This window comes from Bufo bufo, chromosome 7, assembly GCF_905171765.1.
Source record: "Bufo bufo chromosome 7, aBufBuf1.1, whole genome shotgun sequence".
Lineage (NCBI taxonomy): Eukaryota > Metazoa > Chordata > Amphibia > Anura > Bufonidae > Bufo > Bufo bufo.
Genome location: NC_053395.1, coordinates 199,694,790 through 199,719,348, shown reverse-complemented (window position 1 = coordinate 199,719,348; position 24,559 = coordinate 199,694,790). Strand labels below are relative to the sequence as shown.

The window sequence follows — 24,559 nt, the reverse complement described above, 5'->3', positions numbered from 1 at the left end:
CCCCATAGAAGTGAATGTGGCTGCATGAAAATCGCAAGCAAGTGCGGATGCGGTGTGATTTTCACGCACGGTTGCTAGGAGACGATCGGGATGGGGACCCGATCATTATTATTTTCCCTTATAACTTGGTTATAAGGGAAAATAATAGCATTCTGAATACAGAATGCATAGTACAATAGGGCTGGAGGGGTTAAAAATAAAATAAAAAATAATATAACTCGCCTTAATCCACTTGATCGCGCAGCCGTCTTCTCTTCTGTCTTCTTTGCTGTGCACAGGAATAGGACCTTTGATGACGTCACTGCGGTAATCACATGGTCCGTCACATGATCCATCACCATGGTAAAAGATCATGTGATGGACCACATGATGAGCGCAGTGGCGTCATGAAAGGTCCTATTCCTCAAAGAAGAAGACAGAAGAGATGCCGGGCTGTGTGAACAAGTGGATTAAGGTGAGTTAAATTTATTTTATTTTTATATTTTTTAACCCCTCCAGCCCTATTTTACTTAGCATTCTGTATTCAGAATGCTATTATTTTCCCTTATAACCATGTTATATGGGGAAATAATACAATCTACACAACCTTTAACCCAAACCTGAACTTCAGTGAAGAAGTTCGGGTCTGGGTACCACATTCAGTTTTTTTATCACGCACGTGCAAAACACATTGCACCCGCGCGATAAAAACTGAACAACGGAACGCAATCGCAGTCAAAACTGACTTCAATTGGGTACCTACTCGCGCGGGTTTGCCGCAACGCATCCGGATGTTAACCCTCCGACGAGCAGATGTTGATGACTTATCCTGACAATAGTCATCAATATAAATGGCAGGACAACCCCTTTAAAGGCTACTGTGCTAGATCTGTTGTAGGATGGATCCATGCAGCATAACATGGACCCCATTGATTTAGGGGGTGGGGGGGTCAGTTGTAGTTCCTATGTGATTATCTGTCATTTTGATGGCAAGAATAGTACTGCATACTATGCTGTTCTTGCAATGAAAAAGTGACCAATCCCCCCCCTCCCCCCCATGGATGTTCACAAGCAGAGTGTCAACAGAGCTTCACCACTTCCATGTCCTATCAGTCCCTCGTCCATCATAGTCGCTCTTTTTTTTTCTTTACTGCTCCAGAATGTATACATTCTTTGGCCTGTTTCTTGAGAGACACTTGACGTTAATATGTCTATGCAGTAGAGCAGGGATCAGCAAACGTAGGCACTCCAGATGCTGTGGAACTACAACTCCCAGCATGCACACTTAGCTCTTCTTGTAACTTCCATATAAGTGAAAGGAGGATTCTGGGAGTTGTAGTTGAAGAACAGCTGGAGTGATGGAGGTTGCTGATCCCTGCAGTAGAGGATGACATTAGAACAACCATCAGAAACTTGGTCATGGGAGAACATAGAAACTCCATGTAGGTGATGCCTTGGTTGGATTTGAACCTGATGCTACAAACCTGAAGTACCTGGAAAGTGATGTCCCTGGATGGTTGTCTTGTGTGACTTGGTTATACCAGTTCTGAATTAGTAAATTAGGTGTTGTCACGCTGCTTTCCACGCAACCATAAAGAAGTTTTCTAGGATTAGGAAAAAAATATATATTAAAATATTACTTCTGTGGAGCACTTGAGAGCAGACTTTGGGTTCAGGTCTTGGAGAAAGCAAGGAGACACTGAATGTGTGAGCTGTAATGGCTGCCATATTGGTATAGCTAAGGAAGGCTGAAGAGAAGTTGTAACTGCTTGACAGAAGAAGACACCTTGAGGACTGGTATGTTCCCAGAAAGAGACTGGTCTGAAATGCAGGTTTGTAAGATGCTAGAAGTAGGTTTACTAAATGGATCATCTTGGAATTGGACAACCCAGGGAGGTAGAGGCCTCCATGTGTTTGTGTTTGTTCAGTGCGTGGACCTCGAAATTGCTTCCAGGCTTTCAGCTCTTACCAAATCCTGCAGATATTTCACAGTTTGTTTTAGAGACTCCCTGGGAGAATTCCGAATGGTGTCTTGACAGGTCATACAGTGTCAGTGCCCTATGAGGCACCTTTTAGCTATATAGGACACCCATTGTGTAAAGCCTGGAGAAACCAATGTTCCTTCCAAAACATCAGTAAAAAATACAGTATGGACAGACTTTACAGTAGTTTAGTTTTTTTGGAGACCTACAGTAACTGTGCTCTAGGAATAGGACTGATGGTTCGGCAATTTATAACTGAGAATGATGGCATTTTTGTCTCCAAGTTTCGTATCTGTTGTGTGGTGCGAGCCTATTACCACGTTTTCTGGATGTTTTTCCATATCTATTCTGGTATAAGTAAGCAATTAAATCAATATGGTATCTTCTATAGACTGTGGCCCATTAATGTAAGTAATGCTCAACTAACCCCATATGTTACCCAGTTGGTGTTTTTGGTTAGCAGTGCACCTTTTTTAAAGCCAACAAAAAGGTGGAGAGGAAGCCAACCCAATGTTAGACTGTTCCTACTAGGGATGGGAGTGGGACACCTAAGGAAATAGACACTCCAGTCCTTGGCTAGGGGGTTGTGGTGGCAGGAACTAGAACCACAATATGAGTTGGGTTTCTCTATGGGTTTTTCTCACCTTTTATGTTCACCCTGAATGAGAGAACCCCAGGCATTGAAGTGCAATGTTCTACAGTCTCCACCTTTTTGTTTAGGGAACACAGTAAATATGAGACTTCTTCTGGTAATTTAATAGACTAAATTGTCTAAATTATTCTTCTAATGGAGGCACTCTGAAGTGTCCTACAAAAATATAACGACAGCATAGATTAATAATTCATTATATCGCTGTCTAAACCCACATCCACTCAACAGTACTTGTTTTGCTCAGAGCAGGAATTGGATTCCTTCAGCCATGAAGTGACTGGGAACCACAATTAACTGGCCCAGAAGTAAAGGCCCCTTACTTGAGCTGATGATTGGGGAAACTATCAAGAAGTAGTGTTCCTAGGAATGCTCGTTCTCAATAATTGTCCTGTCTAAAGGTGCCGCCAATCACCTGATCACCAAAATCTTAGGTTCTGGGCATCAGATCTTCCTGTATAAAAAAAACAGAAACAGTGAATCCATTGGGGACAACGGATACAGTAGTGGCCATCCCCCCCCCCCCCCCCCCATATAGCAGAGGTTATTGCTTCAAATAAATGCTGCTCTCACTTCTGCTCACCATCAAGCAATTATTGGGAATTAACTGTTCTTTCAGGATTAAAGGGGCCTTTAAGGGGTTTTCCAGGACACTAATGTTGATGACCTATCCTCAGGATAAGTCATTAATATGCGACACACTGCACCCCACCCATCTGCTGCTCTTTGCAGCCGCCAGTACTGGCTCTTTGAATGGTGCAGCTCCGTTCAAAGTATAGTGGCCGTGCTGAGTTACTGCAGCTTGGCTACCATTGAAGTGAATGTGAGCTGAGCTGCAGTAACCCGGCATGGCCACTACACTTTGAACAGAGCTGTGCTTCCTGTTCTCCTCAGAATACTAATTCTGGGGCTGGAGGTTGTTGGGTACAGATGATCAAGGTCATCGGTGTCAGAAGCCTGGAAAACCCCTTTAAGATAGGAGACGTCTAAATGAGGAGCCTTGTAAAAAAAAAATTGGGTGTTTTTTCCTACATCTATGCTAAAATTCCAGTCTGACATAATTAGATTGACATGGCAACTACAATATGAACTAAAAAACAGGTAAAGAATAGAACCTGAAGGATCAATAACATTTTTTTTCCTCTTGGAATAGTCTGTGTACGAGGATTAAGACTGGAACGTTGCATGATCTCTGTTCTAAGACATTTCGGAGATAGCTGGCTCTTGGCAAGTAATTTGATAATTCCATTGGTGATCTCCTAACAGAGAACTTATTGTCAAGGAAATATGATATGCATTGGAAAATACTCATTAAATAGGTTTTCCAATTATTGCCGTGTTAACAGAGGAGTGAAATAGGCCCATTGTCCACCAGACCGTGCGTCTTCCAGTGTGCCAGGATCCAAGTTTCATATTTTTTCAGAAGTGTGAAATTAATGATCTATAAAATAATGCAAATAGTAGAAGACGTCCTACATTTCATAAGGTCTGACGCTCTATAAACACACGGGCCTCCTGCTTTTCTTTACAGGGGCCTCCGGCCTGCCAGCCTTTTTTTTCATTTTTTTAATGTTCAACATTTCACATCCTAAGTAAACAAATTATCGGCTGAAAGAGGTGGCTTGAACTTTTACACTTGCCAAAAGCTTTATGTTTTGAGGAAAAGATGGCAAATATTTACACTAAGGATTTAGGGGGCATTGAATGGTGGTCCTCGGGGACAGGTTTATTAAATGGAGAGCCGTGAAGTGTGAAGATGGGGCCTCTTTGAGGGATCTTATGCAGCGTCTTTCCATGGATTCCTCTCTGAAAGACCAGCAGTGACTTGACTGCTCAGAACCATAGATTCGTGTGCAAAGATTATAAAATGAATTTTTTAGAATATATCAATGAGCGTGAGCGTGAGCCAATTAACATTGGACGATACAAGGAGCAGTGACTGGGACGTAACTGTTTGTTCCTGATTGTTGCCTGCCTGTTCAAGGCTACTTTCACACTTGCGTTGTCCGGCAGAGGATCTCAATACCGGAAAAAACTTTTCCGTTTTAGTTCTCATGCATTCTGAAAGGAAAGAGATCTGTTCGGGATGTCTTCTGTTCCGTCAGCATTCCGTTTTGTGACCAGACACAAAACCGCTGCAAGTTGCGGCACTGAAAACAATGCAAGTCAGTGGTGACGGATCCGTTTTTATTTAAGAGGCTAAAGAAAAAACTGATCCGTCACCCATTGACTTTCAATGTATTTAGTGACGGGTCTGTTTTTTGTTTTTTTCCAGTTTTGATTTCACACAACCGAATCCTAACGGAGCGGATGCCTCTTGATGTGCAAAATCAAAACGGATTTGTTTAATTCCGGTATTGAGATCCTCTGCCGGATCTCAATACCGGAATTACAAACGCAAGGCTGAAAGTAGCCTAAGTTGCATTTTAGAGGATTGATTCCTCTAATCGACAAGGGTTCACCTACGAGGGGCTGTGCCCGCTGCTGAAGTGCCCTCCCTGCTGCTTGATAGGATCAGACATCTCGCCCTTCCTGCCAATCTTGCTCCTTTGCCACCGCTCTGAGTAGCGGTGCAAGTGCAGAGGCTCTACTACAGGAGCAGTGACTACGCATTGAGGCGGAAGTAGAGCCTCTGTGCTTATGTCACTACTGGGAGCAGCGGCGCAGGTGCAAGCTGTCATGGCTGAAGGAGATGTCTGGCCCTGTCGGTCAAGGAGTGAGGCAGGGGTTGGGAGGGCATGCATCTTCAGAAGTGGGGACAGCGCCTCGCAGGGGAAGAACTCTGTAGTCGATTCCATTTGCTCATCTCTACAGCATGTATGTATGTATGTAGAGATGTTCCATGTTCACGTACGGTGATGTGCAACCGGCAACTAATGACTTGAAGTGCTGCGTACAGCCTATTAATGAATATTTCAAGGCTTCATAAGTTATTTGCTAAACTGATCTGAATGTTAGCCCCTTTCACACGAGTGTGTTTTACGTACAGGGAGCAATGCATGAAGAGAACGCATAGCGCTCGCACTGAATCTTGACCCAATTATTTCTATGGTCACATGAACATTGTTTTTCATGCATCATCTCTGCGTTACGTGAAAATCGCAGCATGTTCTATATTCTGCATTTTTCACAAAGACCTGGTACCATAGAAGTGAGGGGGCTTCTGTGAAACACGCATTGCATCAGGAACTGGTAGTTGCTAGGAGATGTTGTTTGTAATTCTTCAGTTTGTTTTTTTCACGCATGTGAAAAACGCATCAAAACTGATTGCACCCGCGCGGAAAAAACGGAACCACTGAACACAATCGCGGACAAAACTAACTGCACTGTTTGTATGGCTTTATTTATTTTTATAATCGAGCTGTGTAATATTTAGTGCTATATAAATAAGTTGTTACTATTACGTTTTGTCATTACTGTGAGGCTTTATATCATGGATACAGCGGAGCTCTGTGACGCGTCATGCAGGATTACAATCATCTTACATTAGTATTATGGCATTCCATGTGACTGTGTGCAATTATCCAGGTCCCCTTTTATCGTCGGGGCGGTGTGCAGTCTGGACGTATTTTTAGTGATGATAAGAATGGAATGAGAGATTATCAGGGGAGATAATGGACTTGCTGAGCATGTTAGAAAAAAGAGGAAACGGCACAGTAGAGGACGGTGACCCTCGGCTATTGAAACAAGAAGTCACTGGAAATCTGTAAAAATAATGATATATATTTACGTTTAAATTATGTAAAGGCTTTGTAAATGATGCGATTATTATATTCACATGTGATTAGCGCACATAATGATGGTAATAAATGGAACTTGTTCCTTTTATACAGTCGCCTTATTGATATAAACATTTAAATAATTAGTATATACTAGTAATGGTGTCATTATTCACAAGTAAGGCTACTTTCACACTAGCGTTGGGTTTGTCTGGCAGGCTGTTCCGGTGGGGGAACAGGCTGCCGGATCCGTTCCAACGTTTGCACACGTGTGCTGCCGGAGGTCCGGGCCGCCTGCGTTAACCATAATGGGAACGGGACGGAGGTCCGGCTGCAGCATGGCAAACCTGCCGAGAGGCGGCCGGAACAGCCTGCCGGAAAAACCCAACGCTAGTGTGAAAGTAGCCTTCATAGGCTTTAATGGGAAGAGTCACCACTTTTTCATTCTTTTGGCTGAACTTGTCCATGACCCCTGAAATGTCAGGTATCATTAGTGCTGATTTCCTCAGGAGTTTACTTTACTTTACTATTGCAGAAACTCCAGTATGATTTTTATATATTTTTTCCCAGTACAATGCATGGGATTTTTAGCAATACCTGCATCTTGAGCTACTTTCACACTTGCGTCGTTAATTCCAGTATTGAAATCCGGTAGAGGATCTCAATACCAGAATTAAACAGATCCGTTTTGATTTTCCACATCAGGATTCATCCTTTACATTAGGATGCGGTTGTGTGAAATCAAAACGGAAATCAAATTGCAAAACATATAGCAATAGGATGCTATATAGTGTCATGCACAGATCCCCCTCCCCATAACTGTGCCGTCCACAGATCCCCCTCCCCATAACGGTGCCGTCCACAGATCCCCTCCCCATAACGGTGCCGTCCACAGATCCCCTCCCCATAACGGTGCCGTCCACAGATCCCCCTCCCCATAACGGTGCCGTCCACAGATCCCCTCCCCATAACGGTGCCGTCCACAGATCCCCTCCCCATAACGGTGCCGTCCACAGATCCCCCTCCCCATAACGGTGCCGTCCACAGATCCCCCTCCCCATAACGGTGCCGTCCACAGATCCCCCTCTCCATAACGGTGCCGTCCACAGATCCCCCTCCCCATAACGGTGCCGTCCACAGATCCCCCTCCCCATAACGGTGCCGTCCACAGATCCCCCTCCCCATAACGGTGCCGTCCACAGATCCCCCTCCCATAACTGTGCCGTCCACAGATCCCCTTCCCCATAACGGTGCCGTCCACAGATCCCCTTCCCCATAACGGCGCCGACCACAGATCCCCCCCTCCCCATAACGGCGCCATCCAGAATTTGTTTTAATATGGCCTTTGAACATAATTTTTCAAGTAAAATCATATAAACCTCTTTGTTTTGTAATTTTGGTGTTTTTTCCAGATTTAATCGATTAAATTATCGACAACTAATAGATTATTCAAATAATCGTTAGCCTCAGCCCTACATTAAACAGAATATTATCTCGGTGGTGCAGGCTGGATGATAAATTTGGTGCATGGCTAGATACTTTTATCTAACTTTGTACCACCTATTGGCTGGCTCTCTTTGCAACCAAATTTTTTGAAAACACTTTTTTGCTCAAAATTTTTCATTTTAAGCCACACCCCACGGTGGGTGAGGTGCAGTGTATAATTCTCTTTGACTTACTTGCTTTCTAAATGTCTAAAATGATTTATTACAAATTGCAACAAAAATGCGCAAGTTGCCCCAGAATTCAGGTGCAGCCACAATAGCAAATGTGATTGTTCTAATTAACTACTGCTAATATTAGGGTAATTATCTAAGCAAATTTTTCCTTATAGAGTCCCTGTATACGTGGTACAGCTCTGCAGGTGTGGGGTCTTCATGTCAGCCCACACTTTGCTTTCTTCTGGTAGAACAGGTTTTGGCACGAATGGCAAGCATCTTCTTTGCTCTATAGCAGGGGTGTCAAACTCAAATTCATCGGGGGCCGCATCAGCAGTTTGGTCACCCTCAAAGGGCCGGAAAACTTAGTTACTTTGCTTGGCCCTTGGGGATCTCGGACGCCACTTCCACACTTTGGCTGGGGGCTCGGTGGAGCTGATGAGGTGTTTTATCCTAATGAGAAAGATTTCATAATAAGTATTTGGAGAAGGTGCAGAGGGATAGCAGAGCAGGGAGAGGCTGGTGCTGCTACTAGGGGGTCATACCATGGGGGAGTAATAAAGCCCACCATAATGCCCCCCCCCCCAGTAGTAATAATTCTCCTTATAATGTGACAGTGCAAAAAATACCCCCTTGTAATGCCCCCATTTGAGCTAATGTCCTCATAGTGCCCCCATAATGTGCCAGTATAAAATACCCCTTCTTAGTGTCCCCCGTAGATGACCCCATAGTACTCCTCTCCCCCCTTCCCCATAGTACCCACCATGTGTCCCAGTATAAAATTGTACTGTACAGAGAGCCCATATAAAATACCCCTTCTTTGTGGCCTCAGTAGATGCCCCTATAGTGCCCCCAATCATGTGCCAGTATTAACAGCCCCCCCTGTGCCAGTAATAATAGCCCCCTATGCCAGTAATAGCAGCCCCCCTGTGCCAGTAATAGCAGCCCCCAGTAATAACAGCCCCCAGTAATAAGAGCCCCTCTGTGCCAGTAATAACAGCCCCCAGTAATAAGAGCCCCTCTGTGCCAGTAATAACAGCCCCCAGTAATAAGAGCCCCTCTGTGCCAGTAATAACAGCCCCCAGTAATAAGAGCCCCTCTGTGCCAGTAATAACAGCCCCCAGTAATAAGAGCCCCTCTGTGCCAGTAATAACAGCCCCCAGTAATAAGAGCCCCTCTGTGCCAGTAATAACAGCCCCCAGTAATAAGAGCCCCTCTGTGTCAGTAATAACAGCCCCCAGTAATAACAGCCCCTCTGTGCCAGTAATAACAGCCCCCAGTAATAACAGCCCCCCCTTTGCCAGTAATAACAGCCCCCCCTTTGCCAGTAATAACAGCCCCCCTTTGCCAGTAATAACAGCCCCCACCAGTAATAACAGCCCCCCCTTTGCCAGTAATAACAGCCCCCACCAGTAATAACAGCCCCCCCTTTGCCAGTAATAACAGCCCCCGCCAGTAAAAGTATTGTACATAATAAAAATAATAAAAAAAACACATACTTACCTCCATGTCAGTGATGCGATGCAGGCCTCTTCTGGCCTGTGTCCCATTCTGTATGGCTCAGGCAGCGCGATGACGTCATCGCGCCGGCCTCTGATAGGCTGCAGGCACTAGGCCGGCAGCCTATCGGAGGAAGGGAAAGGGACACGCCTCTCCCTCCCCTACCGCAGCACAGGCAGGCATCTGTATCGCTGTCCTGAGGACGGCGATACAGATGACTGGAGATGAGCGCTTCCACAATGGAATCGCTCATCTCCCTGTGCCCAGCCGCCGCCAGCTCGCTCGCTGCGCGGGCCACATGACGAGGTCTGGCGGGCCGGATTCGGCCCGCGGGCCTTGTGTTTGACACCCGTACTCTATAGGAACCTTCTTTTTTGATTTGTGTTCTGTACAACAGCTGCCATCCATCTTTGAAAGCTCTTACTCAGTTGAAGCCTCTTGCCCGTTTTCTTCCTTGACTCTTGACATTGAAGATATAAAAATGAACAAATACCTTCTCATAATAATGCCCCAATGTATAAGAGAAGTAAATAATTATTTTAATAGAACAGTCCGCCCTAATGAAAGCCTTGTTTACATTCAGTCCCTCATGCAGCTTCCGCCTCTCTAAAGATCCAGAATCCACGACTACTTGGTATTCCCATTATTGCTTCCTAAACCACTTGCTGACAACTTAAATGACATCGCTCTATATCCTGCATGTCAGTAGTTAATTATTGTAAAGACCAATGTGTCTACAAAATAGCTCTTGTCCAAGAGGAAGGAAGCTGTCTCTGATGCCAGCTATAGGTGGCATTGAGAGACTGTCTTCTTCCTTCTGGAGGAGAGCTTTGCTTGTAAAACTCAGAATTGGTACCTCCCCAAAATTAATTCATAGTTAGGCCCTTAAATACGGTAGTTGTTTCTCCTATATATCAGTGATGTCGACACTCGAGGACCCGTACTTTGGTCTCATCACTGCCAGACCCGTGCAACATATGGCCGCTTCATGGCGTGAATCTTGACTATAGCGGCCAAAGATGAATCATGGAATGGACAACATGGCCACTTCGAGAAAGGCCCTCTGTACTTGGGAAATAAGACATGATGCTCATTGTAATTGGATGTGCTTAGATTTTACAAATGTTATAGACTTTTTCATGATCCTGATGAAGGATTCTGGTTCTGCGGTTTGTTCTTTTTGTTCCCTATGGCCTTTCCTTAAAAAAAAAAAAAACATTTATGGGTTAAAAAAATGTCTACTTAGTCTCCACATTTGTTCTTTTATGTAAGTTTATGAAGACTTGCAGATGGGAAACAGGATATTGGCTTTACATGTTCATTGCCGCAGGCCATCTCTGCCGAAACTGGGATTGGGGGGGAGGGGCTTGGTGTTTTAGAAATTTTTTAATAGAACCTTTTTTATTCTTTTAATCCTTGTCCCATGATTCATTTTCTAATCAACAAGTTAATTTTAATGATAGGGGATAACTGAGCAAATCTGTCACCAGACTCCTATTTATAGACTGGTCCATTGTGATTAGAAACCCTCACAAATCATAAGTCTTCACTTTTACAATGTCATAAAATTTTACAAGCTGCTTTTTGCTTTATTGTGTGTAAACAGATCCTGGGTGTTTCTGCTAAGTTTTATCTTTTTGTACTTTATAAGATTAAAGGGGTTATCCCATGATTAATGTAAAAGATGAAAATCAAATATCATCATCTCCAGCTTTTGTAAAACTACAACTCCCACAAGGCCCTGCTGTAGGCTGTTCAGGCATGCTGGGAGTTGTAGTTTTGCAACAGCTGGAGGGCCGCAGTTTGAGGATGCCTGATCGAATACATGAGGGTTTCTTTCTAACACACTTGGAACCAGCCCTGTACCTCACATGGATCCAGAGTAGTGTTGAGCGAACTTGTTCTGCGTCCAAAGTTCCGGTTATCGAAGAATCCCGGTTTGCATTCCGCTACCACGGACCATAACGGAATTTAAAATCCAGAACGGGATTCTTCGATACACCGAACTTTGGACGCATAACTTAAAACACAAGTTCGCTCAACACTAATCCAGAGATCCCCCCCATTCATTGCTCTGCTAGATTTATTTCAAGATAACCGCTTAGGGACATGCACTCTCAGTGGGTGTTTCCTTTCTGCTGCAGCTGGTAGCAGTTGAAGGATGGAACTGAGCATGTGCTTCTGTCAGAAAAATTTGAAAAAGAGCAAACAGCAGGTGGCGCTATGCAGATAAATTTCAGTGAATTTGCAATTACAAATGTATTCAGATCCAGGTGCTTGTTTTAAAGACTTTATTACAAAATTTTACATCGCTCACAAGGTCTACACATCTTTACATGAAAGTATAAAATATTACTCTTTACAGTAATCCAGACAACAAAAGGTATGTTGTGTACCCATTGGCAATGGCTTGGTGACCACTGATGAAAACAGAACCTGTTGACTGGCTGCCTTCCTTTGCCAGAATTAAAGGCTATAGACCATTTTGACATAATTTATTTAATTTTTTACGAATGTTAGTAGTTACCTTGAGTACCCTGTGTGTGCTTTCGTTCCTCTCTACAGCCTGTGTGAGCTGCCCTCATTGGATTCTATTCCCCCTCTATGCACACATCTACTGTGTACAATCTCCTCCCCATCCCTGCTGCTATTTCTAACACTCCGAGAATGGAGTGGGGAGAGCAGGGTGAAGTCAGAAACAGAAGCAGTGCTCTGATGGAAATCTGTCAGATTCTGCTGCACCAGCAGCTAGGTGAAGGACTTACACACACTTTCCGGAAACAAAATGGTTGATATTTTATTTTTATTTTTATGAAGCCTATTTAGAAAGTTGCATAATTTTGCATTTAGAAAGCAGGTAATCATAAGATATTTCAGTGCAAAGTGTCCATAGCGCTAGGCTGTGTCTGAGTTATAACTTTTATTTTTTCTTCCAATTTGTGAAGATGTCTTGTTCCATTCCAGAGATTGGAAAAAAAAGATGCATCAGTACTGCAAAAGGAATTACTCCATATGTATGATGAACTAGAACCATTTTGTGGTGCAGAATACTGGTGTACATGAGACAACCATGATGTTATTAAGTTATGTCGTTCACTAGTGTTAAACTGCCACATGGTATTTAATGCCTTTTGAAAATAGGGACTTTAAGAACATAAATATGGCAGTCTTGTTTTCCCAAATTGTTCACCATATAGCATTGGATATAACCCTTGGTTGATGGAAAACCATACAGAATAAAACCCTGGCCTAGTCCACTCCTCTTTAACACATCCATGTGGTAATTGTTCTATAATGTGGTTATCATTAATCATCACTATATATATATATATATATATATATATATATATATATATATATATGTGTATAAATTCCAGTATGGGTCAAAGGTCAGAGGTGTGTATATCCTTGACCGCATATAACTACACAAAATATGTAGTCCTTTCTGCTTACAATACAGCCACCAATTATTTATCTGGACTTCAAGAGTATAATTATATATAATACCCATCATACTGGGCCATGAGTCATGTGGCAGTCATATAATGCCCCCAAAATACTACACTTATATTATAGTCATTTCTTTGTGTGGATCCTCTAAAACCAGAGCAGGCCTGGCTTAGGAAGTCTAAATTAATGTTAGTGTGTGTTCTCCCCTTGAATTACAGTTTTCCTTGTACCAAATGGCAGTTGCCAAGCATAAAAACAGCATAAAATCATAATAATACAATGTGACTCAGAGCACAGGAAGCGGCCTTGCTGATCCAGCCCTACTGTCACTTATGTAAGTTCATTTTCTCCAGGCCGGACTTCTGGAATTGTTGTAATTATAGTTTCCTTGTCCTGCCATCCTTAATTACAGTGCATGAAGGAGTTCTGCCAAGTCTCCCACTATTGAGTTAAAGGAGCAATTCTTCTGAAGGATCAAACGTACTGGCTAGCATTGGTTCCCAAATATATCAAAGTATAGAGCGGGTATAAACATGATATAGAACGTGCAACTTTCTTCATGCATTAAAATTGTACATGGAGTCGCACAATGGATTCTTCTCAACGATCTCGATCATCAAGATCAAATAGAATGAAAGTTGGCGCTGATTACACCATTGGTGCGTCACAACTAGTGCAGTCTTCCATCCAGAATTATTGCAGTGTTGGACATATATTCTAGAGTGGCCCAGAACTTAATTTAGAGAGTGGGGCTCAGGGGCACACATAGAGGAAAGGGGTTCCCATAGCAAAGGTAAAATTGTGATCCTTCTACCCATTGGCATGCTTTCTTCTTCCCTTATATACAGAAGTGGCCATCAGTGAAAGACTGTATCTTGTACAGGTATGGTGCACACTGGTTTGGGCCTCTTTCCTTCATAGACCTCATAACACGTGCTGTGTTTGCCTATATGGCATTTATGTCCTTCGGTGAGCTTAAAGTTAAACTTTTGACACCAAGGGCTCTTGTGAAGAGCTGTGTACAAAATAAGCATGAAGGAGAACGTACATCCTCAACATTGTGGTTCTCCTCTGATATGGAACTATAGGACCTGGCAATCCCTTAGTCACCAGGGTTTTGACCTTTGGCAGGGTGAACAGAGGGAAGCAACAGATGCTGCTTGACACTGTGGTCACCTGGAGCTCTCTAGATAATCCATTTCAGGTGGACCTCTTGGCCAGAGGCCAAGACCAATTGGTGCAGCCATTTTGAAAAGCCATAGTTGATAGTCCTCCTTATTTCAAGTCAAGAATAGAGGTTTACCTTAATGCATAAAGTATCTGTTATTGGGCATGTTATGTATACGCCCAAATACATTCCGTCTTTTGTTAGACTGTTGGTGGAATTGTAGATGAGGTCTAAGGTAAGTAGATGTAAGCCACCAGTTATTCTAGGCAGTTTTATTGTGTTGTATACATCACATTGCATTTTCTTTATAGATAATAAGAGGAAAAGTAATGTCCATAACTGGCTGGGGAGCAGCAAGCTGACATCGGTGTAGGATCTCTGTGAGTCTGTTGCATAGAGGTTGTATCCAGATGTTCTTGCTTCAGGGTGTAGGGTAATCACAGATGATCCTGAACAGCTAAACCTGACATGGTCAGAGCTATCCAAGCAGGCATTGTCAAAGCAAGATGTGTATTATAGGTGATGTTCATGCCAGAGGGTAACTGCATTGTGTGGTCTTCCAACATAGGAAGAGATCTCTGCTCTTTCCCATCTAATGGCCACAGTTATAAATCCCATTGGCTAATTTTGCTTCATTACCAACATAAAAAATGTAGAACTCGTGGCCCTCCAGGATGGCATATGTAACCATTAATCCCGATTTGCTTTAATGAAATTATAATGTCTTACCTATGCCCAGTATGGCTAAGACTGTTACCTCATCATGTACCTACAAGCCAATATGGCACTGCTCAGTCTGACCTAGTCTTGAGGCTTCTGAACATCTAGTATTTGCTGAACATGCCTAATTGAGGTTTTTTTTCCACCCCAGCCCTACAGAACAGTTTACGCTACATGTGGCTTAACCCTCACAAATCCAGACCATGGAGCAATTTTGAGGACTGATGCCTGCTGTATAATAAGATTCAGTTTAAGCTGGTGTGCTGTGATTTTGCTGCCAGCAGCACCCGGGTCACTGTGCCATGCCAAGTATGGATGAATTCTTGTTAATTTGGAGCAGGTGTTCCCCTGATAACACAGAGGCCGTCTTTGTAATTCAAGTGTAGCACCTGCCCCTCCCGTGTAAAGAGGGGCCACAATGACCTAAGTAACCTGATATATATATACTTGTAATAAACATTTATACTGCATACATGAACGGATGAAGAATATAGAAATCCAGCAATTACAGGGGGCTGGTTCCATTGTGTTAGTCAATATTGCGACTTGGGGAATGCAATCAAGCTATGGTAACTGTGCATGGGACTAACCAAGAATCTCGGAAAATCCCTGCAAGCCAACGTAGCTGAAAATCAGTAGGTGAATCGGACATCACATTGTGGCGGCATAGGGAGTTCAGCCATGGTGTAATTTTTGTGGATTGTACACTGAGAATCTAGCACGGTTCATAGTCCAGTACATATGGATGAGGTTTTCAAACCCTATTTCACAAGTCTTGGAGTCCAGAGCATTGCAGTGCACCATTGGCTTGTTGTGCGTGTGCAGAATCCAGAGCAAAGAAATGCCACCACATGTGAACTTCCAATCATCTAGATAGGCCTTCAATATCTGATCAGCGGGCACCTGACAATATGCATCCGCACTAATCAGCTGTTTGAGAGTAGCTCCGCGCTGGGACCATAGCGCTCTGTCCATTGTGTGGACGGAGCTGGTTACTGCAGCACTGCTCTTATGGAAGTGAATGGGAGCAGTGCTGCAGTAAAGGATGGAGCTGTTCAGTTCCGTCACCTACTGCTGGCACTGGAGCTATTTCCAAACACCTGATGGGTCAGGTGTCAGACCCCCACTAATTAGATACTGATGGCCTATACTGAGGATTTCACCTCAATCCTGTGCAGAATGCCGCAGCAAGGCTACTAACAGTGTTGCCCGCCGAGAGCATATCACTCCCTCTCTTAATGCCTTGCACTGGCTCCCCGTCCAACAACGGGTGATGTTCAAGATTGGATGCTTCATGCATAGGGTAATTCCATGGTGTGGGGCCCTTGTACCTGCAACGTAAATTCACCAGGTACGCCCCGTTGAGAAGATTGAGGTCTAGTAACTCTGCGAATTTTAACATCCCGCAAGTTAATAAGATCAGACGTGGAGATAGATCTTTTTTGGCTCAAGGGGCCAGATTTTGGAACCACCTACCTCTGGCCCTGAAAATGATCCCCAATCTTCTCTCATTCAGACGTGCACTAAAAACCCTACTTTTAAAACAGGCGTTTGATCTTCCTATGTAACACTTATTTTTGGTTCATATAATTTTGGGGGTTTTCCTAAGTCTTAGTCTATAAAACGGTTGGTAATGTCCCTTCTATTTTAAAGATACCTTTTTCCTCACGTTTATTAATTTTGTTCTCCTCACATTCTCTATATCTCGTCCGAACCTTTTTGAACCTTTGAGATCCCCCTACCTTCCCTCCCTTTTTTCTTGATTCTCCCTTTGATAAGTGCTAGGAAATTGGTCTCTGGAATAGGTGCCTTATCCTCTAGGCCTTTGCGGCCCATGGTAAAGTGTCATGCCTTCTTCTTTTTCCTCCCTTGTTGAATCAGCCAGCTAAGCGCATCGAGGCCCTAAGGGTAAGACTGCATGTACACAAGACTATACATCGTCGTCATCATCATCATCATCAATCCATAGTGGATTTCACCTCAATTTTCTTGTCCCATCAAATCTATGGCCAGATCTGCAGATTTCTTCAGCGCTTTGCCACTGATTTCACGCTATGCACTGCTGTGCAAGTCGTCGGAAACAATTGACCTGCTGCGGACTTCCACACTGCATGTTAATTAAAGTACGGATATTTTTTCAACGGCATACGGTTGAGATTTTCTAAAATTTCACCGTCTTTGGTGCTAATTTAATTCACAGCGGATTTTGCATCCAAAAAATCCTAGAGGATAATCTGCAGCCTCTCCACTAAAGTGTGGACATAACCATGAAACACAAGGTTCTAAAGTTAGGAGTTGCTTTTTCTTCTGCCAAGATCCTAATTTACCATTATTCCCGTAAACTATTTCCCCAGATTGTCCCCTCCATATCCTCCCTATACCTCTAGCAATGAATTAATATTAACCAGATATGTTAACTTCCCCATAAGGTTTTGATAATTATTCTTTGTGTTCCTTTATAGCTTTGGTGTTTTGCCCAAAAAATATTTTTTTATGTCCTTGCTTCAGGAGAAGACTTCAAAGTCTTTGTGTTTAGCCTTCAAACTCTGATATCATGTGGTATGCACATTATTATTTTTTTATTTTTTTTATTTTTTGTAAGCTGCACCCTTTTCTGCCAAAAATAAAGTTGTAGAATAGAAAATGTTTGGTTTACCTCTAAGAAGGTTGTAGAAAAGGGAAGGAGGCACTTGGAGGGGGTTCGGAGGATAGACAGTATGTCATCTACCAGTGTCTGGACAGATTTACTTCATTGGGAAACTGTAGACACAAGGAAACAAAAAGATCTACTCACTGAGTCCTGCTGGATTCCACCGAAATAGGGTGGTTGATGAGAAACACCTAGTCAGGCCCCACTGACCTTCTAGTTTGTATGGGTAGCTCCCGATTGAGATGATGGGGGAGAGAAGGAACAGGGACGTTAAATGTCAGTGCTCAATACTTCTGTTCTCCGGGGAGATAACTAGCCCCCAGAAGTGTCTGACCGTACATACATCTACACACTTGGCTAAACTGAATGTGTATAGGGCACTTGGCAGAGATAACTTTAGAAAGAGAGTTGATGCTGCAATTTCTTTTTCTGTCGAATAACAATAGGACCGATTTGGAGGTACAGTAAGGTCCCAGCTTTCTCTGATGTCCTACTATGACTCCATACAACATAGATCTGTAAGAATGTGCCATGTGCATGAGGTCTTCATAATGTCTCGAGGACGTAACCTCTACCGTTAGCCAACCGGTCTCTCTGTTTGACTGCCATACCACCACTGATAATGATGTTATGGTTGTGTCCTTATCGTTTAGCTGATTATTACACGTACCGTCCATTGGGAGTCAACCAGATACTCCAGTACTTCCATTTGTAAATGATTGGTGCATGTTCAAAGTAAATAAGTATTGGTTCTGTTGGATACCAATGAATATCTGTATGCATTAAGGTTTGTTTTTTCTTCTTTATTACAGGACTCATAGAAAATGTTAAAAGCCGTTTTAAAGAAGAGCCGAGAGGGTGTGAAGAACAACAAGAATCAAGGTTGGTTTTGGATAATACGTTAGACTGGCTTGGTTATCGCCGCTATAACTATCTTTCCCTGGTCTTAGATTAATTCTGAGTTGGTGGGGAGTTGACAAACCTGGTTACTAGACTGTTTATCCCTGACAACCAGTCTGCATCAGAATACAGTCACTGCCAGTGGTGTCATGATCAGCCCAGGTACGAGAAGAACAACTGTGGCCAACTAGTTTGGCGGTCACTGTGGTGGACATCCTTTTGGACCTACTGTGGATAGTTAGCACTAGTTTGGGCACTAGGTTATTTGGTTGGAGACGTGACCTGTATTTATTTTATAAGTTTTAAAAAAAAATTGTCCACAGCTGCATGCATCTCGTTGAAGAAATGTCTGAAAAGCTGGCAAGTGCAGTGTGGTCTCAGTGAATTTCAGTATTTTACCCTATGTTTTCCATGGTAATTTTAAGAATTTGATGGTCTGCTTTCTGATCTTGTTTTCCGGCTGCACAGTCATGACTCCCACTTGCACATAACTTACATATCTGGGATGTTGTGTCGTAAATTTATTTGGCGGAGGAGCCTTTTTTTATTGCTTTTCTGCGTAGTGATGAAGCACTAAATCATTATCAATGAGTTCACTTTCTTCCTTTGACCCCCTGCCCTCACTAAAAACTCATAAATGGCCTCTGCCTGTCCTGGCCCAGTTTGTATGTACTGTAGTACGTCTTTGTGTAAAAAGGACATTGAGATAAACTGCTGGTCACAGGGAAGTGTAGTGTTCTTATTTTCAAAATGTTTAGGTTGAATTCACTACAGACTTTCTTTTCATATTTAATGGAGTCTCCGGCACATAACCATCCTTTTATTGTAACAAATCTGGCCCGCTAAGGCTACTTTCACACTGGCATTTTGGCTTTCCGTTTGTGAGATCCGTTCAGGGCTCTCACAAGCGGTCCAAAACGGATCAGTTTTGCCCTAATGCTTTCTGAATGGATAAGAATCCGCTCAGAATGCATCAGTTTGCCTCCGTTCCGTCTCCATTCCGCTTTGGAAGCGGACACCAAAACATTGCTTGTAGCGTTTTGGTGTCCTTCTGACGAAACTGAGCCAAACTGATCCGTTCTGACACACAATGTAAGTCAATGGGGACGGATCCATTTTCTATGACACAATCTGGCACAATAGAAAACGGATCCGTCCTCTATTGACTTTCAATAGTGTTCAAGACGGATCTGTCTTGGCTATGTTAAAGATAATACAAACGGATCCGTTCTGAACGGCTGCAGACGGTTGTATTATCTGAACGGATCAGTCTGTGCAGATGCATGACGAATCCACACCAAACGCGAGTATGAAAGTAGCCTAAGCCAGTGAAATGGTTTCTATTTTTATTCAAATAAGGCTCTTGGTGCACTTTTGGCAGGACTGCTCCGATTGGTGCACCATGGCACTGCAAGCAACACCGCCTAGGCTTCCCCCCTGGTAGCGATGAGAACGGAGCTGGCCCACCCATGGTGCACTGAAAACCTTATTTGCATAAAAGGAAAAATAAGCATTTCGCAGGATTAGGGCTCATGCACACGACCATATGCCCTCCGAGACATACAGTACGTGAGCGGGCCATATGACCCAGAGTGGCATACACCGTGCGCACGGGAGCACACAGCATCATAGGTTACATAGGGCCGCCCGCGGGACTATTGTCCTGCACTCATAAGATCATATGAGTGCAAGACAATAGTCCCACAGGCGGCCCGATGCGCACAGCATCATAGTAACCTATGATGCTGTGCGCTCCCGTGCGCACGATGTATGCTGCTCTGGGACATATGGCCTGCTCACGGACCGTATGTCTCGGAGGGCATACGGTTGTGTGCATGAGCCCTTAGAGGACAGATTTTCACAAAAAAGGTAGTTTCCTTATCTGGACCATAAGACGCACCTAGAATTTAAAAATAAGAAATATATTTTTCATCAGACCTTAAATCAGAACCCCCCTGTTTCATCAGACCTCAGATCAGACTCTCAGTCCTCATCAGACTTCACATTAAGACCCCCAAACCTCATCAGACGTCAGATCAGACCCCCAAATCAAATCCTCATTCCTCCTTAGACCTCAGATCAGACATAAAATAAAAAAACAAACTTACCCATCCTTCTCCACTCGGGAGATCTATAGTGCTTTTCCTGCACTCGCCGTTCCCTGGCACCATGCTGCACTATGACCTGACATCACACGGCGTCAGGTCATAGTACGCTACATCCTGACATTGTACGCAGTCTGGACAGTGCAGCACAGTGCTCACAGACCAGGGAGCGGTGAGTACAGCCAGCATCTGGAGAGCTATATTCCCTGGTTCTATTGTGTACTAATGAACACTTCCATAATGGAAGCACTCATTTGTATTCACTTTTTTAAAATGCACTGCAATTTTTGCCCCACTTTTGGGGAATAAAGTGCGTTTTATGGAGCAAAAATTCAGCATACTTCGTGCACTTACTCTACATAGGGGTATGCTTACTTGGATGCTCGTTTTATAGATGACAGACTTTTTTTTTTTTTTTTTTTGAGGCAAAACCTTTATTCTATGGCCTGTTTTTTTTTAACCACCAGACTTCGGGGAGAAAATTCTGTATTTTCATTATCCTTATTTTCATCACTTGCTTTTCTAGACTTTTCTATAAGGGTTCATGCACATTATGTACATGTACCTTGTACCATAAACAGTTCGTCTGCAGCAGTATGACTAATTGGAGCCACTTGGCGGTATAGTAGGGGCGTACAGAGTATTGTCAAGTGTGTATATAAGGCCTAGATTGAAGTGCCTTTAACATAGGTTGAAGGAGGGGGTCCATAGTGTGATATTGCTGGTTGATTTGTTAACTTCAGTAAAGTTTTTGAAGTATTCAACCTGTGGATAATGACACATTAGAAGATAACTGTAAGTGCCCTTAATAAGTAATGTCAGTCTTCAGCAAACCCTTTCATTTTAGGACACCTTCAAAATACCCTAATAAAAGGAACCCATGAGGACATTCCTGAGTCAACTGGTCCTTTCAACAGAAAAGAGGAGCAACGTGAATCGGGAATGATTATTAAAATTTAACGTGTACCAGCTTTCAAACTAATTAGAGGACAGTGGATCGTTTTAGTGACAGCAACTTGTGGACACTACACATATCTAAAAATTTTTTAAAGTGTAGCCCCTAGGCAGCTGTCGATATCTTAGCTAGCACGTGACATGGTCCACAAGTATACATAGACAATCCTCAAAACTATGTCATAGAAATTGTAACCGCAATTTTCAAGTGGTGCATGCAGGCTACAATTATACAGTCATTGCAAGTCACGTATGACAATGATTATAGGGGTTACTAAAAAAATAAAAAAAAGCATTGAACATGAGACACCAGACTTGATAAGTATACCTCCAATTTTCAAGAACTTTCTATAAATCAACAGTACAAGTGAAGATAAGAAAACGTGTTATATATTTTATTATACAACATGCCTCTTTCCCCACTTATCAGTCTTCTTTTCTGTTCCCCCGCCTTCTAAACTAAACTCCCAGTGAAGATGCAAAGCCATCTTCTCTGGGGGGACTGATTTTGTCAGTTGATTCAGCATAAGTGATTTACTTTAGGAGGCAAGGGTGTGGAAAGCGGCCTGATAAGTGGAAAAAGAGGCATTTTTCTCTAATAGGATAAAATAATCTGTGCCCATTCACCACTGCAAGGTGACCTCTTTTGGATGGGAAACTACTCTATATGATGCCTCTCCTTTTGCCTGCTGACCTCAAATGAATTCAGGGAGAGCTGCAACCACATGATGATTGCTGCTTCCGTTGCTTTGACAGATTTTGAGAGTTGTCGTCATATATTTGTAGACCATGTTCTTGACTTTAAAATCATTAGAAGTCTCCATGCAACCACACAAACCAAGGATTCTCAGGTGCTGACTCAGATATTGACAGCTGCCTATGGCCACCCGAGCAGCTGGCTAATTGCTCCATTTTGGTACCACTTAGATGAAATTTTAACCCTCCTTTTGAAGACACTTTGCATGTGTTGAATCTTGTTTGTCCATTTACTCCTGAACTTGATTGTGGCATTTGGCCCACCAAGCAAGATGAAGGCTGTACATAGCTCGAGGCCACAGGTTGTAATACATCGAGTAATTATACCATGTGATGGCCTGGTGTCAATCTGTGAGACAGCAACGCTGTGGACATGCACTAACTTTTCTCTTTATCTTAGGAAATTGCATGATCAGCAACTGTTCAATATATTCTTAGTATAGTCTTATGATCTTATTATTTTATTATATATCATTTTATTCTCCACAGACTGCTGGCACAGAGGCGGTCTTATGGCAGTAGCATGCAAATTAACTAACCCCAATAAATAGATTTCCTATAAAATATAAAGGCTGCCTTGGAAAACGTATTCTGTGAAGGGGATAGTGAGCAGTTCTGTAATCCTGTGCTGCTGCCCTGCTCCGTTATTGCAACTGTATATTATAGTACTGTATATTATACTTTATTAGAAAATTGCAGTTCTCTCTTTATTTCAGCAACTGCTATCTGCTAATTTTCTAATTTCTCTGTCCACCTCACTGAGGTGGATGCACATGCTCAGTTCGATCCTTCAACTATCACCAGCTGCAACAGAAGTCAAGTCTATGGGAGTTGCCAAAGCAGCCGAGCCATACAAGTCTATGGTGGGAATAACCCCTTTGGCATCCCACTTCGGCTTTTCTTCCAGAATTCTTTCTAGACTTTCTATCACTGTTTGATAACCCACAGTATTAGCTTAAATTTACTATATTTACTATAATTAAAGTAAGTACTAAGAAAGCAGAGTAAGGACATGTTCACACCAGCACTAGTCATTTCCACTGTTCTGCTCAGTTACAGAAGCAGAACAATGAAAATAATGGAAGCGCTAGTTTCGGCACATACAGTAACTACACCGAATAGGGCCATTGACTATAATTCGGGAATCCACTTTTTTAGCTGGCAGAAGTCCTGCATACGGGATTTTGTTTGTTCTATCTTTCTCCGACAGAGGCCCCAAATGGATCTTCTGATGAACCTAAGAACATTTCCCTAAAACAGGGATGCTCAACCTGCAGCCCTCCAGCTGTTGTAAAACTACAACTCCCACCATACCCTGCTGTAGGCTGTCTGGGCATGCTGGGAGTTGTAGTTTTGCAACAGCTGGAGGGCCGCAGGTTGGGCATACTTGCCCTAAAGTATAGCAGGTTGGGCATAGGGGCCCTGAGGGTGAGAACGAGTTTTGCAGCCCCTTTCTCAGTCAGATATTTGTCCTTCCATGTTCACGGGACAAAAATAATGTTACTAAGATTATGCCTAGTACAGGGCCTTGATGGAGCATGACGACTTTTGTGCACTGTCCCGTCCAGCCCTGCACTAGGCATTTCAGTTTTTTTTGTATGCTCCTTTAAATTCACCGTGCAGAGTATGAATGTGCTCCTGGGTCTGACAGACGGAGTGGAGACCTTTTCCTCCTGCCCCTGCAATCTTGAATAAGACTTTGTCCTTCGCGGGAAACAAAAAAAGATGGCAACAAAACAAAAATTTCCTTTGTTTAACAAGAAGAACGTCTCGACTGTTCCCGGGTGGCTGTGTGATGTTCTGCCCAGATCTGCGGCTGCCGTCAAGTACGACACGACCATTATAGTTCAGGCTTCTACAGATGCTGAGCGATTGCTCTACAAGGGATGTTAATAGAACTGGCATCAAAGCTCTCCCCTGGGGATATGTGTGTGGCTCCTGTTTGATTGCTTGTGTGCTGCATTTTACGTTGTGTATGTTACGCCACCTTTGGCTTTCCAGCTGTTTTTGCATTGCATGTCCCAGCATGCACTGCAGCTGGGGTATATAATAACATGCTGGAGCAGATATTGCATTAACCAGAAATATAATGTCATATTTTGGAAAGATATGTTCTTGTAATATATCGTGGGTGAAGAAAATCTCATTGGCATGATGGCACAGCGGGTCTATTTAGTACCGCTCGTGACTTGCCCACAGCCCCGAGTGATCTGGACTAATGAATAAACTGTATGATTAATTTAGGGGAAGTTTGCAGAACAGTCTACTTTAGAAGGAAAACACCATAACACCATGAAGCGTGAATGAAATGTAAGAAGACTTTCAGCACATGTGCATTACAGACCCCCGTGGAATGAGCTGGTATCGAT

At 43.1% G+C, this 24,559-nt stretch overlaps 1 protein-coding gene across 8 annotated transcripts in view; it reads left to right on the top strand.

The window, feature by feature from the left end:
* TANC1 (tetratricopeptide repeat, ankyrin repeat and coiled-coil containing 1) overlaps window positions 1-24,559 on the top strand; it is a 196,508-nt gene that overhangs the window by 49,647 nt on the left and 122,302 nt on the right. For 7 of the 8 annotated variants that reach the window (XM_040441668.1, XM_040441665.1, XM_040441662.1 and 4 more), the window contains exon 2: window positions 18,288-18,357. In XM_040441668.1, coding sequence (XP_040297602.1) covers window positions 18,300-18,357 — 58 coding nt within the window. In that variant the 5' untranslated portion in view covers window positions 18,288-18,299. Of the gene's footprint in view, window positions 1-6,793; window positions 6,814-18,287; window positions 18,358-24,559 lie in introns of those variants that run through there. The other variant, XM_040441664.1, reaches the window with a different exon arrangement.